An 18,459-nucleotide genomic window follows, 5' to 3' on the forward strand; every position below is an offset into this window, starting at 1 on the left:
GTGGGTGGGTGTGCGTGTGGTGGAGGCTCACCACAGACTGGAGTGTGCCTCACACTCTGGAATTATGTTAATGCTTAAGCTTCCGTCTGTTCACCAAACAGTCTCCACTGTAATTGAATTACTTCTGGATGATACGGGAAGCCGCCGCCGTGTGGGCAGCGGCGTGGAGAGTAAAAGTCAAGTCAAACGTAGGCAGTACACGGCGGGCCCGACGCTCCATTAACGTCATAAATTTGCATCGCTGTTGGTTCGTTTCAAAGATTCTTACCTTGAGATCTAGTTGCCGTTGTTTCATTAATTTTAGGTTAGCTGTCCAGGTTTCCAGCAAATGCTTGGTGGAATGGAGGCGAACGTTAATTGTGTTTGGCCACGCATTCAGTGCCCGTGCCACAATTAGCGTGCATGTGGCGCATGAGCACACTTAATGAGTGACCCAAGAAGCCCCCCCCCCCCAAAAAAAGTCTCCTTTGAGCCACAGTCTCGTGCTCTAAGCTAAAATGACTACAAAAACTACACGCTTTTGTTATACTTGTTTACTTGTTTGTCTGTTGTGAGCCATGTCTTGTCACCGTGGGATAGGGGGGAACGAAATTTCGGTTTCTTTGTGTGTCTTTGGCATGTGGAGAAATTGACAATAAAGCTGACTTTGACTTTGAATTGTCGCTTTAAGCAAAAAGCCACTGCTTGGAATTGTTTGTCCGCAATTTGGCACAAAGAGGCAAATCTGTGAAATTCAATTAAGGTCCAGTAAAATTGAACTTATAGCATAAGTAAAGACACATCTGCTCTATGCAATAGAAAGTGGTTCTGCTCTTCGTTCGTCTTCATTTTGAAAGGCGTCTAATCTAAAAGGCAGCACTCTGAACTTTGCCAAGGCCAAACAATCCTTGTTGGGATCAGTACACTGTCAGCGATAACAAAGGCACGGCTCAAGTTTGACATTCACATTCAGCTGCCATTCCTTGAATAATTAGAACAAATGATGGCAAGTCAAAAAATTGTATTATGCGAGTTATGTGGTCATCTTGATGAAAGTAAATTACTGCCCATTGACACGGGGCAAACAGTAGAAAGCAAACGCTCAGCAAAGCGACCTTTGATCACTTTGGTAGCTCAATAAAACGACGCTTAGGGCCGGACGGCGACACCCCAGAGAGCAGGCCCTTGGAGCACACATCTGCACGCCACATGTGCGCGAGGGCCCGTAAAAGAAGCGACACCTCTGAGCCGTTGCCCGTCTGGAGCTCCAACGCAACTTTAGAGCCGGGGAGCAAACAAACGAGAAGAGTTGCACATTTGGCCCGACGCCACGGGCGCAAACATCACGCGCTTACACAAACACCGGCCTCAAAAATGCAAATCACACATGTGGGGCGTGTGCGGGAGGAAATTGACACACGCACGCACGTGGGAAACAATATTTGCTGCATTCAGACTAGTGTAGCCTGCGGGGATAAGCGCTAAGCCCCCCGGATTGCGAGGTAGCAACTCAACGCTGCCTTATTGTGGCGAGTGAGTAAAAGCCTCTGTTAGTGACAGCCATCTTAGGCAAAGGACACGACAAGACGCATGTCAACACGGACTTAATGGCGTCTTCCGTACAGCACGTACAGTATACAGCCTCTTATGCGAGAGTTCTGGGCAATGCAATAAAGCGGCAACGGCCGCCTACTGTGACACGGCGCTTCTCTTCCAGGCTGCCCTACTTTCCCTGTGTAGTTGATGACTCGGATATCTGCTCGGAATGGCCACTTATTGCTGCTCCTTTTTTGGCTGGTTATTATGAGAGGAAATTGAGTGGCCCTACAATTGGGGGCAGAGAAGAAGAGCAACCCATTGCACGTGTGCTGAACGGTACAAATAAGGTACAGCGGGTAAGATGGGCGGCACTGTTTTTTTGAAAGAAAAAAAAAGTGTGTAGCGTAAATCGATTGATCGTATGCTTGTGTTTGATAGTGCTGTACATGAACGTACACACATACATATTAGACATCATACTTGAAAGTTTACTAACCACTATTCTGCTCTCTCTCTCTCTCTCTCTCTCTCTCTCTCTCTCTCTCTCTCTCTCTCTCTCTCTCTCTCTCTCTCTCTCTCTCTCTCTCTCTCTCTCTCTCTCTATATATATATATATATATATATATATGCATATAGCACATATACACAAACACATGTATATGTTTAATTTTTTGTATATTTTTTTCTTGACTGGTCAACATGGCGCAGGCGAATAAAACAACTTGAACTCTGATGATTTAAGGACACGGGAAGGTTTGTGTTTGTGTTAGGGTTAGCACTAAGGTATAACAACAGAAACAAGTCACCATTTTGTGACGGGGCAACAAACAGGCAGAGTGAGATTACTGTGTGTTTGGAAGGCGTGTTTCTTGACATGAGGACTCAACTTTGCTGACATTGCAGTTTACGTCAATGGGGTGTTCCTCGCTATATCGCAGTTCATCTTTGGTTGCGTAGCTGTATCGTCGATTCTCTGTCAGTGTATCAAGCTTTTATTCATGTATTTATTTTACAGAGTAGGAATGATAAACAGCAAACGGAGTGTACTTATATGGAGCTTTTATCGACACTGAGGTGTTCAAAGGGCTTCACAAAGTCTCGCCAGAGAATCTCATAGAGAACACACAAATTTGGCTCAGACTTTCATGTCTTACTCAGTCACTGATTGATTCCTATAGGAGCTTGACTCAAGGTGTTTTTTTTTTTAAGCAAGCAGATAATGACCTCAGCTTCCATCTGCCGGGCACGGTGGGGCGGAGACACCTTCAACCTGCCACCGGTCGCTTGCCACCGCAATCTGCCACTCCCCGTCGCCCTGGCGACATCTGCTTTTGGGTGACTGAGAGACCAATGCGTGCACCAGCCCGCATGGGGCTTAGAACAGACGTCACGCAGGCCGAGAGGCGCACACACACCAACGCGCACGCACACACCATGGCTGCGGCACAGATGGCCACGGGCGCACGACTGCAAAGATTACAGTCGAAGCGTTCTCCGTTGCTTTCGAGCGCTCTGCATAAAGTGGACGCGGTTTGTCGTCGGTTGTTTTGTTGTCCCTCAAAAGCGGCCCTCTAGAAATGGTGTGACTGTCGTTTGCAACACGCCCACAATCTCCTGATAATCAATGACATGACAGACTCAATGACCTGCTTGAAGAAGGACGCACAAATTGCGGTTGCGGCTTCATTTATTTGCGTTTACGCCACGGGGGAATGAAGTGTTGTTGCCGTCTAGTGCTCTGTATCTATGGCGATATCGTTTTGCTTGACTAGAGTCCCCAGCCACAGCTGTCACAGTTATTTAGTGCCTCTGCGGTAACCTTGGAAACACCCTCCCCGCATTGACACGCACGCACACTCCTTCCTGAGTGTTTACGCAAAGTGAAATCCTGATAAACAGGTGACGCGCAGCCAATGTGTCAAATTCACACCAAGTGACGTGACAAAAGTAACAATGTGGCAGAAAAGGGCATCGGGAGCCAAAGAGAGGAAATGGAAAGTGGGTGGGTGCCACTGACAAGAATACTAAAAAAAAAAAAAAAACAGAGAGGAATTCAGGTCAGCATTGGGGGATTATGCATGCCAGAGTGGGCATGTTGGTTGCACCTCTGGTCTGGTCTGGTCTGGATAGACTGCCGGCTGAGCCAAGGGGAAGCGTATGACTGATGGATGAAGAGAGAAGATCAATTAGAATTGACTTTCATCATTCCTCGGCGGGAGCCAACCTGCTCATGTAGTAAAGTTGATTTAAGGTGTGTGCACGTGGATTGAGACCAAAAAACACAGTCAGCTGTGTTAAAGTGCATGTTAAAGCAACAGGTGGCACTCCGAGCTCGTCCCAAAATGCTAGAAATGTGTTTGGTGTCCCTTCGACTGGTTTAATTGAAACACCGCACGGAATCCAAACAGTACATTTCAAAAGTCTTTTATGAGAGCTGCTATGCAGTGAGTTGGTTTCATGTTACCTATTATTTGTTGCTTCTTTGAATGTCATTAGCATGAATAGTCGGGAGAGTTTGTATGTTACGTTTGAATAAAAAGGGACGGGCAAGTACCGAGACCAGCTATGAGCAAACAAAGAAGACAACGGAAACAATGATAACAAACAAAAACTACACGTAGAAATGATACACAGCGGGGAAGGAAACTGCTTGTGAATGGAGCCGAGATATGAGTGACACGCTGTAAAAAGAAAAAATACTAAAATAATTCAAGACTTCATCAAAGGAAAGATACGCGGAAGCACAACAAAGAACGTTAAGCGAGGAACGCATCCAGTATGGGATCCAAACATGTTATAGAGAACAAACGGAAACCTTAAGGAAAGAAACCAGCGGCAATCCCTCAATCTAAACTTTTATCTCGAGCTTCACCAAGATTGTTTACAGATCCATCTGGAGTCTTTATGTTTTCCTGCCAGCTAATGAACACACTGAGCGTCATTTGAGTCGAGTCACTCACATACTCATGTCAGTGTCATGTTAAGAAGACTAGACGAAAAAAAAAAAACAATCAAAACAGCTCACAAGTGGAATATGCTGCCAAAAGCCATTACAAGGGTTTCAAGCTAAAAGTGAGCATGCTGTGGACTGAATCCCACGACATGCATTTTTAAAAATACTCTTGCTTAATGGTCTTGGGCAGAAAGCTACCAGATAATGCCAAGTTCGGGATATGATACCTTGGGCGAGATCTTAAATGACTGAGCCTAAGAGCACTAAATATCAACTTTGATCAGGTCAGGACTTTGTTTCCGCTCGTTAACAGCACTTAGCGTTAACAATGGCGGTTTTATGGATGTGTTACAGATGAGAAAATATCGACTCCTGCCTGCCCCAAAACAATCTTGGAGGTGTCAAAACACAAAAGTGTTGCAACGCGGGATGTGCTGGAAGCGAAGTTGGCTTACCTTGGCTGGCCGGGGCAGGAAACTTGACTTGTCTTTATATAACCAACTCGGTTCCAAATGGCTTAGCAGCTGGCAGGCAGGCGGGCGGAAAAAGCAAGAAGAGGAAAGAAGAAGAGCAGAGGACAAATGATTACAAGTAAAGAAATGATGAGTTCATTTTATGACTTTTTGGAAACTGAAAGTGAACAAAGTGTACAAGTGTGCAAGGGATTGTTTGTCTTGATGTGGGCACATATAGACCCTGTGACGGACCAGAAACCGGTCCCAGGTGTAGCACGCCATTCGTATTTCAATTTCCTGTACTCTTAAGGAAGGTTTGATGACGGTGACAGATTCAACAGTCAAAAGTGTGCTTGTTACCAAAATATCGCAGCAAAATGGTCGATGACTCGCTAGTCTGTTTTGGTCCCCAATGACTCTGCAAATTTAACATCACACTCGCAAGATTCCAGTCACTACCCCCAGCCATGTGTCGAGGTCGCGCACTCACTCACACACACACATGGCCAAATGCATACAGTCCTGATAAGCAGCACAGGCTCACTCGCACTCACTCTACTCGCTGACTTGCACGTACACAACAGTGCAAACCCCTGCCACGCTCGTAAAAAAAAAAAAAATCTGCACTGCTCTCAGAAATTCCACCAACACATCCCACCCTTGTGGTGGCACACATGCATGCGCGCCCACGCAATTAACGTGAGATCACATCCATCTTGGCCCCTCCCCTCTTGTTGTCCATTACAAATAGCTGAGGCTTGCAATGCCTCCCCGTGGCCTTGCCCCATGTTGTTTTTTTAACGTCTTGTTGTGTGCTGCTCTCACCCTCGTGCTAGCCATAAAATAGCCCATCACGAGTGCCGGGTGACAGCGGGGGGTTGATCGCACAAGCACGGTGCATTCCAAACTCATTGGTTGTGGGGGGGGGGAGAGATCCTCCCATTATTACTTTTGACGAAGTGCGAGGAAGCCGAGAGTCCTCAAAGTCGACGGTCTTAGGTGGATGGTTTCCTGCTAAATTCAAGCCTGTCAAATTCAGGACAGAGAGGAATATTATGGAGAGGTACTGTATCCAGGTACTGTTTGTGAGCAACCGAGCGCGAGACAGGAAAGGTCGGCGGTCAATAGCTTTTTGTTTCTCGTGGCAACAAGTCGGCCTTTTCTCCCGCACTTAGCCACGGGAGGCTTTGAAGCTCGGACAAAACCTCGATGAACCTCAGCGCTCGTTTGGCTCGTTTGCAGACGGTTACGGTCCGCACGGGGGCCATAACCGCATTGGTTCTGGCCGGTCATGCTCCCGCATTCCTCTATACATGTGATCCAAAGTGAGACGTCGTTGCCATCAAGCTGCCCATTGTCCCCCGCGCTGCTCCATGAGGACTTCTCACAGACAAAGACGTGGCTGAGAAGCTGAGGAACACATCCCCTATTGATAAGGCTACCAAAATAGGACACTGCATTGTGCAACACTGTAGCTCCTTTGTGGACATGATGCACTGACATTTGACTTATGATGTCCTGGTGGCAAAATCAAATGCGCTTCAAATGGCAAGACTGCGGAGCACCGCAGCATACAGAACAACTAATCATGATCATACGATGGCACATCCATTTTGTAAGAGTTTACATAACTCTGTATCTTTACACTGGCAGTGGCAAGAGGTTTGAATACATTGACTATGATTGTTTTGTTCTACTTTTCTGCATGGGACAAGTCTATTTAGCCAATCTATCCTTCTAGCTAGCTCGCTAGCTAGCTAGCTATCAAGCAAGGGAACTAACTAACTGACTGACTGACTGACCGACTGACTAACTAACATTCCCAAAACACAAACATTTCATGATCTGTGTTTTTATTGAGTTTTATGAGATTTTGTGTTATTTCGTGTTTTCATAAGTTCCCCCCGTGTCCCTTTTTTCATGTCATAGGTTCAATAGGTTTTTGTTCCCAGTTAATAATTCACTGACATTATTTAACTACATTTTTTTCTAATTAGAGTGTGATTTAGTGGTCGCGTGTTGTCTGGAGCCTCATGAGAAATGAACAAACCTGACAATCAGAGGTCATGGGTGTTTTTTATTTTGGTATCGACAGACGGTCACCGCCGCAGCCGATTGGAGTAAGCGAGCGCTATTCAGCTCATGAGAGTTGTCAATAAAAGGGCCACTTGTTCGACCGGGCCCAACATCTGACTTGAGAGGCACATGTGGTGGATGGGCCCCTACGCGCACGGTCACAAGTCACCAAGGTTCATCCTCATCTTTGCTCGCCTCTCACTCACCAGAACAAGGGCTTATTTAGGGCCCCAAAGATACAAGCTCTCTCTCTCGGTATAATCAAATGAGACTTGTCACAAGTTGCAGAAGGCACGGCAGAAGACTTAAGTCTGAGCGCACGACAAACAGGCAACGCCCTTCAAGCGACATTGTTTTTCTCAATATCTGGCAGCTTACGTAAATGGGAAGACAATGGCAGGCAGCCACGGAGAAGTGCGAATCCCGAGCACTTCACAGTCTACAATTATGGCGCTATTGTTGACATTCTACTTGATACAAATGTTTGGAACTGGAAGTGAATGCCGGCCTGTCAATCAAATGAAAAAGTAAGATGGAGAGCAGACCATGCAGATACATAAGACATAAAAAAAAATATTTTGTTGGATTTTTGAGGGAGTTTGGAACAGGTTCTACGCATTTCACTTTATTTCAATGAGGAATATTGATTTGATGCATCGTACGAGGAATCCCGAGTTTTGTCACGCGATGAATTCAGCTCTCAAGTCAAGGTAACGCTGTGCTGATTAAAGCGCATTGCAATGAGGCGCGACCAGCATATGCAAATCATATGCGTTGGCCTTCAGGGAAGAAATTATTATGCACCATAAATTTTGCCTCGCAACAAGTGACCAGGACTAAAGAATCTGGTCAATTTCGTTGCTCTGCATGCTTGCTAAAAGGAATACAAATCCATTTCTTCGACATGAATTATGCATTTCTGTTGTACGTTCCGTACAGTGAGGAGAAAGCAAATGGCATTTTTGAAAAAGCACATCAGTCAGAAAGAGAAATTAGAGTAGGGTTTTTTGGGGTGGGGTGCCCCGCTGCGTGATGAGGATAACGATACCTTTGTCAACGATCACGCTATGCAAATGACGCAGCCCACTGTGATTACCTTTCCCTCCAATTTGTACTTTGGATGCTCACCATAGATGAAATTAGGCTGGAAGGATTTGCAAAAAATAAAAACGGTCATTTTCTCTCAATAATGATATGATATGGTATTTTTATCAAGGTCTTTTTTTTTTTAAACAAACACAAGCAACAAACTATCTGTATGATAATAAAAATACAGAAATGTTTTGGCCTTATAGATTAGGCTTGAGATCCAGTAAAGGCAAATGAACCATCAATGAACCACTTGACTCGAAGCACTCAACTTATCGAGACACAATGTCAAGATCAATTTGAATTCGATCGATTGTTCGTCCGTAGATGAAATTACAACAAAAGTAAGTTTAATAGCGTGTCTTCCCTCTGCAGGCCTGGATCGCTTGCATGGTGTTTTGCGATTTGGCACGCAGCCGCCACGTTGCCCACATCACATGGCCAAGCCATCGTCGGTATGTATCCGGGCCGCCGAGCACACGAGCTGCCCTCCGTGACACTAATTGGCTCACTTTTTCTCGTCCTGCATGGAAGCCTTTGGAGCCATCTGGGGCCCCACCTCCATACCCAGTGGCCCACCCCGTCTTGAATTGATCCACCACCTTGCGCATTCCAAAAGTGAAGGAGGACAGCAAGAGGCACCAATCCTATTCATAAATAATGTGCACGGGGGTTGCGGCGGGCTCCCGTTTCTTTTGTGTGAGCCTCTATGAGTTCTTCAGAGCAGGACACAGCGCCTGACACCTGACCCCAACCTTATATCTAACTTTGCAGTACAGCGATATAACTTAAATACAACACATCGACTATTACTCTAATACTCTGTGGGTCCATTTCTGTTGATTTCATGAGAAGCATGAGGTGTAGACCCCCAACGGACCCCATAATTGAGGGCACTTTGGTTTTTAGAAAAAGTTGTTTTAATGTATTTGGTGTTGCGATACATATGTTAGACACAAAAGTGTCGTTTATTCCTGGTTGCAGAGTCACTTCCTTGACGAGTGTCTGTCTAACTTCCTGTTTTCTGCTATCTGCTCTTGTCCAAATTTGTCAAGGAAATAACGTCCTTCACGACTACCCGATACATTGGAATAAGGCCGTCATGACCCTGCAATGGGTACTTGCCCATCCCTAATAGATATCAAACGTGATTAACATTGATGATCATCAGGTAGGAGATGAAAAAAAAGTCACTGAAAACATGCGCCGTAGCACAGGATAATCAATTTGGATGATCTTTTAAACACATTCGAAAATCAGGCCTTACTAAATTTGATCAGACGGTTCAAATGCGCCCCATTATTAGCATGCTGTAACCTGCTTTAGTTCAGGAAGAAGGTTGCAAGATAAATCCCTCCAGAGATTTTGAACATTAGCAAACATCCGTTTCTTCAGATTGATGCCCGAGCTACTCTGCATCAAACAGTGCAAAGACGAATGCAATTTTACTTTTAATTTGGTCGATTTTAATATCTCCTTAAACCTCGCCGAGCATAGACATCCGTCCCTGCCGCGATCACATTACGACGACCGTTTTAATCGTGGCAAAGTCAATCAATTTTATATGAGCTTCGACATGAAATAGGTGCAAGAATTAGGTCACGTCTTCGATTTTTAGAGACGTGTAGCCCGCAGTCATTCGAGGTGGCTCATCATCCATTTCTCAGGTTTCGTCAGTCTTGGTGTTCTCTCTTGTGGGAAGCTCAGAGACATCACATAGCAAACACGTATAGACAATAATTAACACCCCAGCACGAGCCCTCACAGCTGACTTGGCCAACAGTGGACCACGTGACCAAAACATATTGCAAAACATGGCATGACAAGGCAGTGTGTTATCATCGTTGCTTCAATGTGATTAGTACATTCCAAAAAGGTGGAATTGCCTTTGGATTGTTATTGCAGGGAGAGATGGCGGGCAGCCAGAGGAGCTCGTCACGTAGGAGGTTAATGTGTGTCGGTGCTCACTTGTCATCAGTAATTGAAGGGAGCGACTTTTGAAAATGAGGTGGCGAGGATGAGGCCTTTAATTAGATGGAAACTGGTGCAGGATTAGAAAACTGGAGCATGCGCCACAGTAGTACATACATTGAGAGAGACGCTTAATGTCTCAATCTGTTTGGCATGAGTGACATTTTGGGAAGCACCCGTTGATTTTATAAAGCGTTACTTAACCACAGAGATTACCTCCTGGAACAATAAAACAAATACCCGTGTCACACTGAATGATGTCTCATTTCCCCTCCATTATAAGTGTGAATAACCGTACCCATGTTATTGTTGGCTCACCTTGCTCAGTGTCTCAGTCAGGCAACGTATCATGGAAGCTTTACGCCATCTAGCGGTAAACATACCGGTCCAAATCATCAGAAGAAACAAAGGAAATTCGATGTTTGTACAAGAAATTAAAAAAACATTTATTTATTTTTTAACATATGAGGACAATAGATAACCCGACAAACGACCTTGAAACCATCCATTTACTTTTGTAAAATTCTGCGACGCGAACTTCGCGCAAAATCTTCCGGAAGTCTTTCTTTGCTACGAGCCTTCGTTCCTGATTGGTCGATCTCGAAAGAGGCGCGGCGTAGCGAATGGGGGGGGGGGGGGGGAGGGGGGGGTCTAGTCGTGAGTGACTCCAGAAGTAAAAAGTTTGATTAGCCCACGTGATAGCAGCAGCGGAAGCAAAACACAAATAAATCAAATAAATAAATGAATAAATAAATAACCTATTGCCCGAATAAGAACACATCCGTCAACATGAATTGTGACAAATAAAATAGAAACAATAACATAATAATTATTACGAATATTATTCGACGCCAGACGCAAAAAAGCAATTCTCGTAATTTTCTGTTCAAGCTGCAATCTAATAGTAACCCATAGAGGGCGACAGCATACCGAAAGTCCTTTAACTCCGCGGGACATGCAGGAGAAGAAGAACATGCAAAAACGTCATCCCGTCTCGCACGTGTTCCTCCATTCACCTCAGCGTGCCAAACTCTCCGCGGATACTAACAAAACGCAAGAATAACGCCGATTATCACAACGCATCCATTGGACTTCCCCGACTGTTGTGCATAGTTGCTTGGTAAGTATGGTGATTCTTGATGACCTTTATTTGCGACTGTCTTGACACGCGAACGTCTCCAATTTTGTCGACTGTTGACAATGAGCGCTTACCACGAGCAAGCTAACGTTACTCGGGTTTGAATCATTTCTTGGAACATCACAGTACTTGAAATAGTTTTTTAACTTTTAGAAATGAACACAAAAAGCAAGTGGATACATCGCCGTGGCTTTTTGCCTAAGTGTGGAACAACCGCTAAGCTAGGTCGAACTCCCGCCTTTTCACTTGCGTGCATGTGTTAAATGCTGGACACGCTTCTTTGATGACGTCTTATTAAATGCGATGCCTCTTAACCATTGTGTGGTGCTCGGGTCTGTGGGACCCGTTTTAATTTTTTATTAAAAGAAAAATGATACAATGAATACATTTTTCAAATTGAGACTCACTGACTGGCTCATTTTCTGTGAAGAACATATATCGGAATACATGATATGTTATAAATGTGACCTATCAAAGGTAAAGGGCAAATATCAACCATATATATTGTTTCTACTGCTTGTAATTGGGAAAAGGTAAACGTGTGTTCTGTATTTTAACATAAGTGTTTGATTGTGAGCCATTAAAAGCCACAAAAAGCAACGGTTCCATCAGACCCACAAACGCTGCCCGTGTAACAACAATATGACCATTACACAAGGGTTAAAGCTTATAGTGACTCTCAAGATGTCAAAATATGGTCAAGCGTTGACCGTGAAAACAGTCGAAAAAGCTTGCTGCATGCAAACGGATGTAATGCGGAGGAAAAAGCTAATGAAGTAAAATCATTCTTCTTTGAAGTCAGCTGACAGACGGGGATCCTCAAGCATTTTGTTGGCGAGCTTCTCGGATCATTGCCATGCTCTTAGCTGTACACCACATGCAACTATGTCTTCCGTTCTTTCTTCCAATTTTTATTTTGTCTCTTGGTCCAGATCTCCTATGCGACAATGAAGTACATCCTGGTCACTGGTGGCGTGATTTCCGGCATCGGCAAGGGCATCATCGCCAGCAGCGTAGGCACGCTTCTCAAGTCGTGCGGCCTTCACGTCACGGCCATCAAAATCGACCCATACATCAACATTGACGCCGGCACTTTTTCACCCTATGAGCACGGTGGGCCACCCGTGGCTATTCTTTGCCTTATTTGTACTTAATATTTGACGACGTGGTTACCGAACACACATGCACTGATAGCACATCTTCAATGTGCATGTAGGGGAGGTTTTTGTGCTGGACGATGGCGGCGAAGTCGATCTGGACTTGGGCAACTACGAGCGTTTCTTGGACATCCGCCTGACCAAGGACAACAACCTGACCACAGGGAAGATCTACCAGTCAGTCATCAACAAGGAGAGGAGAGGAGATTACCTGGGCAAAACCGTGCAAGGTGAGAAGGGTCCAATATTGTAGTTTCAGGTGTAAAGTGGCCATTTCGTGGCCTTCTAATTGTGATTATTTGCCCGCATCCAGTGGTGCCTCACATCACAGATGCGATCCAGGAGTGGGTGATGAATCAGGCCAAGGTCCCTGTGGATGGTGATGGCGTGGAGCCACAAGTTTGTGTCATAGAGGTTGGTCTGCTTGGCTTTGATGTACTTTGTTGCTCGCCTACACAAAAGAAGTAGTGTGAGGCAAAATATGTTGTGGGAGGCACATTGTTCCGAGGCGTTCACGCGTCTGTCAAAAAAATCAGCCGCGCAGTGAGGAATGAGGAATCGGGCAAAAAGATATGTGACCATTCTGGTTTTTACGGCGATTTGATAAGGCTCACACGTGTGTGTGCGCTGTCCGCAGCTGGGCGGCACGGTGGGAGACATAGAGAGCATGCCCTTCATCGAGGCCTTCAGGCAGTTCCAGTTCAAGGTGAAGAGAGAGAACTTCTGCAACATCCACGTTAGCCTCGTGCCACAGGTGAGGAAGAAGGCTTGACGTTTTTGTTATGCTACAGTATTTATGTCTTATTAAGACGAGTACCAACCTGAATGACCCCTCACCCCCCTTCCTTCAGCCAAACACGACTGGGGAGCAGAAAACAAAGCCAACGCAAAACAGCGTGCGGGAGCTGCGAGGCCTTGGCTTGTCTCCTGACTTGGTGAGATGAAATGCCACCAGGAGACAAATTCGAGTTGTCATTCTTGAGCAGAGAAATCAAATTTGTGCTTCAGATAATGTGCCGTTGCACAACGCCCTTGGAAACAGCTGTGAAGGAGAAGATCTCCATGTTTTGTCACGTGGAACCCACGCAGGTACTGAGAATATTTTTGTGACGTTCGCCGGGCAGAATTTGTGATTAATTTTAAACGGCGTCTCGCCGCAGGTGATCTGCGTGCACGACGTGTCTTCGGTCTACCGAGTGCCTCTGCTGCTGGAGGACCAGGGCGTGGTCAGCTACTTCTGCCACAGGCTCAACCTGCCTATCGAGATGAGGCCCAGGAAAATGCTCTGCAAGTGGAAGGAGATGGCCGATAGGTGGGAAAACTTGTCAGACGTTTCTATGTGTCCAAATGAACTCAATTATAGATAAATGCATATTTATTTGCTTCCATTCTCCATTAACTCAAATGCATTGAGGAAGACAGCCTTGGGTTGAAAAGAGAAATACAAAAATATGAAATGCTCTGACACAGGAAAGGAAAAGATGAATTGCACAGTCGGGGCATAAAAGATTTTGTGGCCCGCTAAGTTTTACGTTTCTGTGCAACGTTAAAGGCCCGAAGGCAGCGGAATTTATCTTTTAAAAAATGAATGAAAGCAGCTCAAATCGTTTCTTGCAGAAAGTAGCCCAATCCCTTATGTAGCTTATTGCTGGAGACGGTTCACATGAAATGCTCGTTTGTCACAACCGACACGAGGCGGTTACGTATTGAGCTAACCCATTGTTTGGCATCTTTGATGGTCTCTCCCATAGAGCGTGCTCATTTGAATTCACTCTGATTCTTATTCCAGGTCTGACCGTCTGCTGGAGCACGTTTCCATCGCGCTGGTGGGCAAGTACACAAAGCTGTCGGATTCGTACACATCCGTCATCAAGGCCCTGGAGCACTCGGCGCTCGCCATCAGTCACAAGTTGGAGGTCAAGGTAGGGCAGCGCCTCGTCACGGCCCGCCGCCATCTTTGAGCGGCGGCTCTTTGAACGCCACGTCTGCTACCTTCCCAGTACATAGACTCGGCCGACCTGGAGCTGGCCACTTTGCAGGAGGAGCCGGTGAAATATCATGAGGCCTGGCAAAAACTCTGTAGCTCCAAGTGAGTACCCAAATGACTGTTTGTTGCCGCCATGTGGTGGCAGCAGAGAGCTGTCTGACGCCATGCTGGCACTTCTCAAGACAGTCTTTATTCTTTTGTTGATGTTTTTTTTTCTATTTTCAGCATTTCGTGTCTCTTGTTGATGTCGCTAATAAGTCTTACTAACTAAATGCTCCACCACAGTGGCGTGTTGGTGCCTGGTGGTTTTGGTGTGAGAGGGACCGAAGGCAAGATATTGGCAATCAACTGGGCAAGAAAACAGAATAAACCCTTCCTAGGTAAGACATCAAAGGCTCACATTTAAGCACAAAAGCAACACAATGGCTACATTCGAGAACTCCTGTATTCAATTACGCGGATTCTGCAAAAATGTCATCCGTCTTGTTTGCACGCAGGCGTTTGTCTGGGCATGCAGCTGGCCGTATGTGAGTTTGCCCGCAACGTTCTGGGCTGGGAAGGTAAGCGATTGCCACACGTCCGCTTTGGCGTCATGTTTGGGAGGAAATTTGAGCCCTTTGCATTTTCTTTTCTCAGATGCCAACTCCACTGAGTTCAACCCAGACTCCAAGTACCCTGTGGTAGGTATGGAGTAACGTTTACATCGACAACAGAGCAAGAGTAATAATTTATATTTGCTGTATGCAGAGATTATTCATTTGTGTTTATGAGTAGTGATTGGGTTGATTGGATTTGTGGGGACACTTCCAGACGAATCACATTTTGATCAGGATGGGAAAATGAATAATAAGTAATTTGGGAGCATCTACGAGGTAGTTTGGGTGCGCTAAAAAATCTCGGAACAAAATAGGTATTGTTCCTTGGTCAATTTTAAATTGCAATCATTTGTTCCGTGCAGGTGATCGACATGCCCGAGCACAACCCGGGCCAAATGGGCGGCACCATGAGGCTTGGCCAGAGAAGGACCATCTTCAAATCCCAAAACAGCGTGCTGAGTACGTGCGCGCTCGCGACCGCCGTGATATTTACGTGCCAATTCGTGCCACTCGAATTTTAATGACATGTTGTCACCCTTGCAGGAAAACTCTACGGCGATGTGGACCACGTCGACGAGCGGCACAGGCACCGATTTGAGGTGAGACGAAAGCCCGCTTTGCAAGGAGCCCTTCTCTGGCCTGGATCGCACGTCATCTGCCAACTCTCTGACACGCTCTTTTGCGAGATGATTTGACATTGCTCCTCGCCGCAGGTCAACCCTGAGCTCAAGCACCACTTTGAGGAGAAAGGCCTTCAGTTTGTGGGCCAGGACGTGGAGGGCGAGCGCATGGAGATTATTCAGTTGGAAGGTGAGTTGCGAGCCCGAGTTGATGAAGCTGCGAGTGCGCACTTGCATCAAGGCCAGCGGGCACTTTTTCACCATGTTAAATGACTGCGCCACAGCACTTTATGGTTTTGTCCTTGGCTCACGCTGAGGCTTGTTAAGAGTCACTTACCGCTTCCAACGCTTATGTCGGTCGGCTGCTATTCATTAGCCTCTTATCTTAAGCTGTCACTATCCAAAATGAATGTATCCTCAAACTATAGTCTTTGCAATATTTTTTGCTTCTGCTTTGTCCTTTATTGGGCTTCATATTTTTTTGTTATTGCATCCCACAGGGGTCGCTTGTTCTATTCGTCTGCCACTGACATTTGTCTTGTTTAGTATTTGTAATTTGTGTGTTTGCAATAATAATAGAGACTTTTGTTTTCGCCAACTTTTCCACTAGAAAAGAAAAGTCATTTGAACCCGCCATTTTTTAACGTGGGGAAAATGTACTGAGGCGGAACTGACCTGCATGCTTAGTTTCAAGTTGAAGGCTTCATTGCAACTAGTTAGGAGTGTAACCAACAAAGAGTTGTCTCTTGTGGGAAAATAAGATTATTGTGATGGAAAATCCAAAGGACGTGACCATGAAAACAATGTGTTTTAATGAGGAAAAAATAGCGCAGTAATAACAATTCGTCATTGTTGCCAGAGAATTAAGAATATATGCGTTGCCGTTTGCGTTCAGATATCCGTTGCTGAGAGGGCAACAAGAGTGCTGGTTCGCTTTCTTTTCAGAGCATTGCTATTTCATCGGAGTGCAGTATCACCCCGAGTTCACCTCCAGGCCCATCAAACCGTCGCCGCCCTACTTCGGCCTCCTGCTGGCCTCTGCCGGCAAACTCCAGAGCTACCTGGCCAAAGGCTGTCGCCTATCTCCAAGGTAACCACCGCCAAAACCCCGCTCGCCCCCATTGTCACCGCGGTAACTCCGGTCATCCGGCTTTGCAGGGACACGTACAGTGACCGCAGCGGAGGCAGCTCTCCCGACGTCGACATCGCCGAGCTCAAGTTCCCGCCGTTGTCGTGAGGCCGGAGCCGACTCGGTGACGACTGTGAAACAAAGTGCCGTTCGAAACGAGTTATCGTGCTATTGGGTAAAATATACTGTTGCTTATTTATACTCTTTGGTGAATGTATAAAGCTTCAAGGGACGTCTCAAATAGTTTTTGTTAGTCAAGGGTGTGCTTATTATGAGCAGTATAAAGTTTTATGTTGGGGATAGAATAGCGATGAGTTTAGCACGCTCGACGGTGGCTTTAAAATGCTTTTACACAAATGAATTATTTTGCATTGACTAAAGTTCTGCCAGTTGGTTGGCTGCCCTGCAAACTACTCCACCATGCAGTTTTATGTACATATCAATATTTGTACACTAATATTGAGTATTTATACTTACAAGTATTGCCATAATAAAGTACTACAGGTTCATTTTTATTACTTATGCCTTGATGAAATAAAGACCCAGCCTTAAAGCAACGCTAGATTTGGCAGTATACCTTGATCCGCAAATGTAAAGTTTTTGTGTTGGCTTGAAATAGTAAATTATATAGCAACCCCCCCCCCCCCCCCCGCCCCCCCATTTTTCCTCCTCTGAAAAAACACAATGTGACCCTCGGGTGAACTTTGCACTCCAGTATATGCTCAACATTTGAAGCTCAACAGTCTCGAGAGGATCTCAGTTTTGATTGACACTGTCACACAAGTGCAGTCTGCCTTGATATAAGATTGACCCTACGTTCCAAGTTTTTCCTAGATACAATCTGCGTGTGTATGCATATTAATATACCATCACGAAAGTCACGTATAAGCTTTTCATGTTTTCGAGTGAGAAAGTAAACATACTCAACTGCTATAATGTAGTTGCCCAAGTGTGCACACCTTCTTCTAACAGGGATGTATCTGTGTCCAGAATTAAACAATCACATGTCAAATGGGAGTCGACGCTCACAACCCCAAATAAAGTTCAGATGTTCTAACAGATGTTTCCTTCCTTTTTTTCTTTCAAGCAGAAGCCTCAATGTTCTGTGCTAACACAAACTCCTACTTAAAAGTGTTTCTAATTCCTTACACCTTATCTAAGACCACAGATCCAGCTGCAGATAAATGGCACCCAAGCCTGATGACACCAGAACCATGTTTCACTCAAGCTACATGAACATTTGGAACAAGAACAAAAGCGATGAGATATATAGTACATACAAACCTTTTGTTTGATACAGTTGTGTACCAAAGTGCAACCTTTGTGCAAGGTTAATTTCTGTACTGCCTTTCCCAGAAGAACTTCAGATTCTCAACTTCCTCTTTTGGGCCTGCACGATTCCCCACAAGCGGATGCGTCTGTCATGATGAAGTTATGAGCAGTTACTCACATTCACACACTTTCGGTAAATATGGCTTCAGAACTCAGTACGGTCTATTTTCAGCATCAGTTTACGAAAACTGCTGGAGAAAACGTGAAAGACTTCCCAGTGAAAGTTTTCTATAAAGAGAAATAACGGGTTTATCTGTCTAAGTAAACTCAATTGTTTTTCAATTGTTTTTATGCCCATTACCAAGCCTCCCTTTTTCCTATCAGTATATCTATTGCATTCCAAATAACTATTTTTATCTTTTAAAGTCTTTGTGAAAGTGATGGGAGAGATGCTCAGTACTACGGTCATGTTTTTTATTGCGCCTATGCCAACTCAAG

The 18,459-nt window shown here is 45.2% G+C and overlaps 1 protein-coding gene and 2 long non-coding RNA genes across 4 annotated transcripts; 2 read left to right on the forward strand and 1 right to left on the reverse strand.

Annotated features, from left to right (window-relative positions):
• The first annotated feature begins 1,397 nt into the window (after positions 1–1,397).
• On the forward strand, positions 1,398–10,540 carry LOC148392541 (uncharacterized). The gene is made up of 3 exons (XR_015861006.1): positions 1,398–1,874; positions 8,467–8,546; positions 8,626–10,540. It is a non-coding gene; the product is annotated as an uncharacterized LOC148392541 (long non-coding RNA).
• LOC148392542 (uncharacterized) lies at positions 2,298–10,551 on the reverse strand. Of its 2 annotated transcripts, none has more exons than XR_015861008.1 (3): positions 10,381–10,551; positions 4,927–4,995; positions 2,298–3,679 (listed from the first exon to the last, which is right to left on the reverse strand). It is a non-coding gene; the product is annotated as an uncharacterized LOC148392542 (long non-coding RNA). The 2 variants fall into 2 exon arrangements; XR_015861007.1 differs by lacking the exon at positions 10,381–10,551 and adding an exon at positions 5,287–5,535.
• A 467-nt stretch (positions 10,552–11,018) lies between these two features.
• ctps1b (CTP synthase 1b) lies at positions 11,019–17,748 on the forward strand. Its single transcript, XM_088386511.1, has 18 exons — positions 11,019–11,182; positions 12,133–12,313; positions 12,417–12,587; positions 12,671–12,771; positions 12,995–13,111; positions 13,209–13,292; positions 13,366–13,446; positions 13,518–13,669; positions 14,147–14,279; positions 14,358–14,446; positions 14,630–14,724; positions 14,842–14,904; positions 14,981–15,024; positions 15,303–15,399; positions 15,484–15,539; positions 15,654–15,750; positions 16,506–16,650; positions 16,719–17,748. The coding sequence occupies exons 2-18, from the start codon at positions 12,148–12,150 to the stop codon at positions 16,795–16,797; spliced, it is 1,770 nt and encodes a 589-aa protein (XP_088242637.1). The 5' UTR covers positions 11,019–11,182; positions 12,133–12,147; the 3' UTR covers positions 16,798–17,748.
• Positions 17,749–18,459: the final 711 nt, after the last annotated feature.

The sequence above is a fragment of the Syngnathus floridae genome, chromosome 10, assembly GCF_059516105.1.
Source record: "Syngnathus floridae isolate MCC-2025c chromosome 10, RoL_Sflo_1.0, whole genome shotgun sequence".
Lineage (NCBI taxonomy): Eukaryota > Metazoa > Chordata > Actinopteri > Syngnathiformes > Syngnathidae > Syngnathus > Syngnathus floridae.

Excerpts from the sequence above, each read along its gene's own strand:
- ctps1b (XM_088386511.1), top strand. The coding sequence starts at position 12,148 with ATGAAGTACATCCTGGTCACTGGTGGCGTGATTTCCGGCATCGGCAAG. Across the intron at positions 14,447-14,629 it reads CAAAAACTCTGTAGCTCCAA|TGGCGTGTTGGTGCCTGGTG; the intron begins GTGAGTACCCAA and ends GCTCCACCACAG. Across the intron at positions 15,540-15,653 it reads GGCACAGGCACCGATTTGAG|GTCAACCCTGAGCTCAAGCA; the intron begins GTGAGACGAAAG and ends TCCTCGCCGCAG.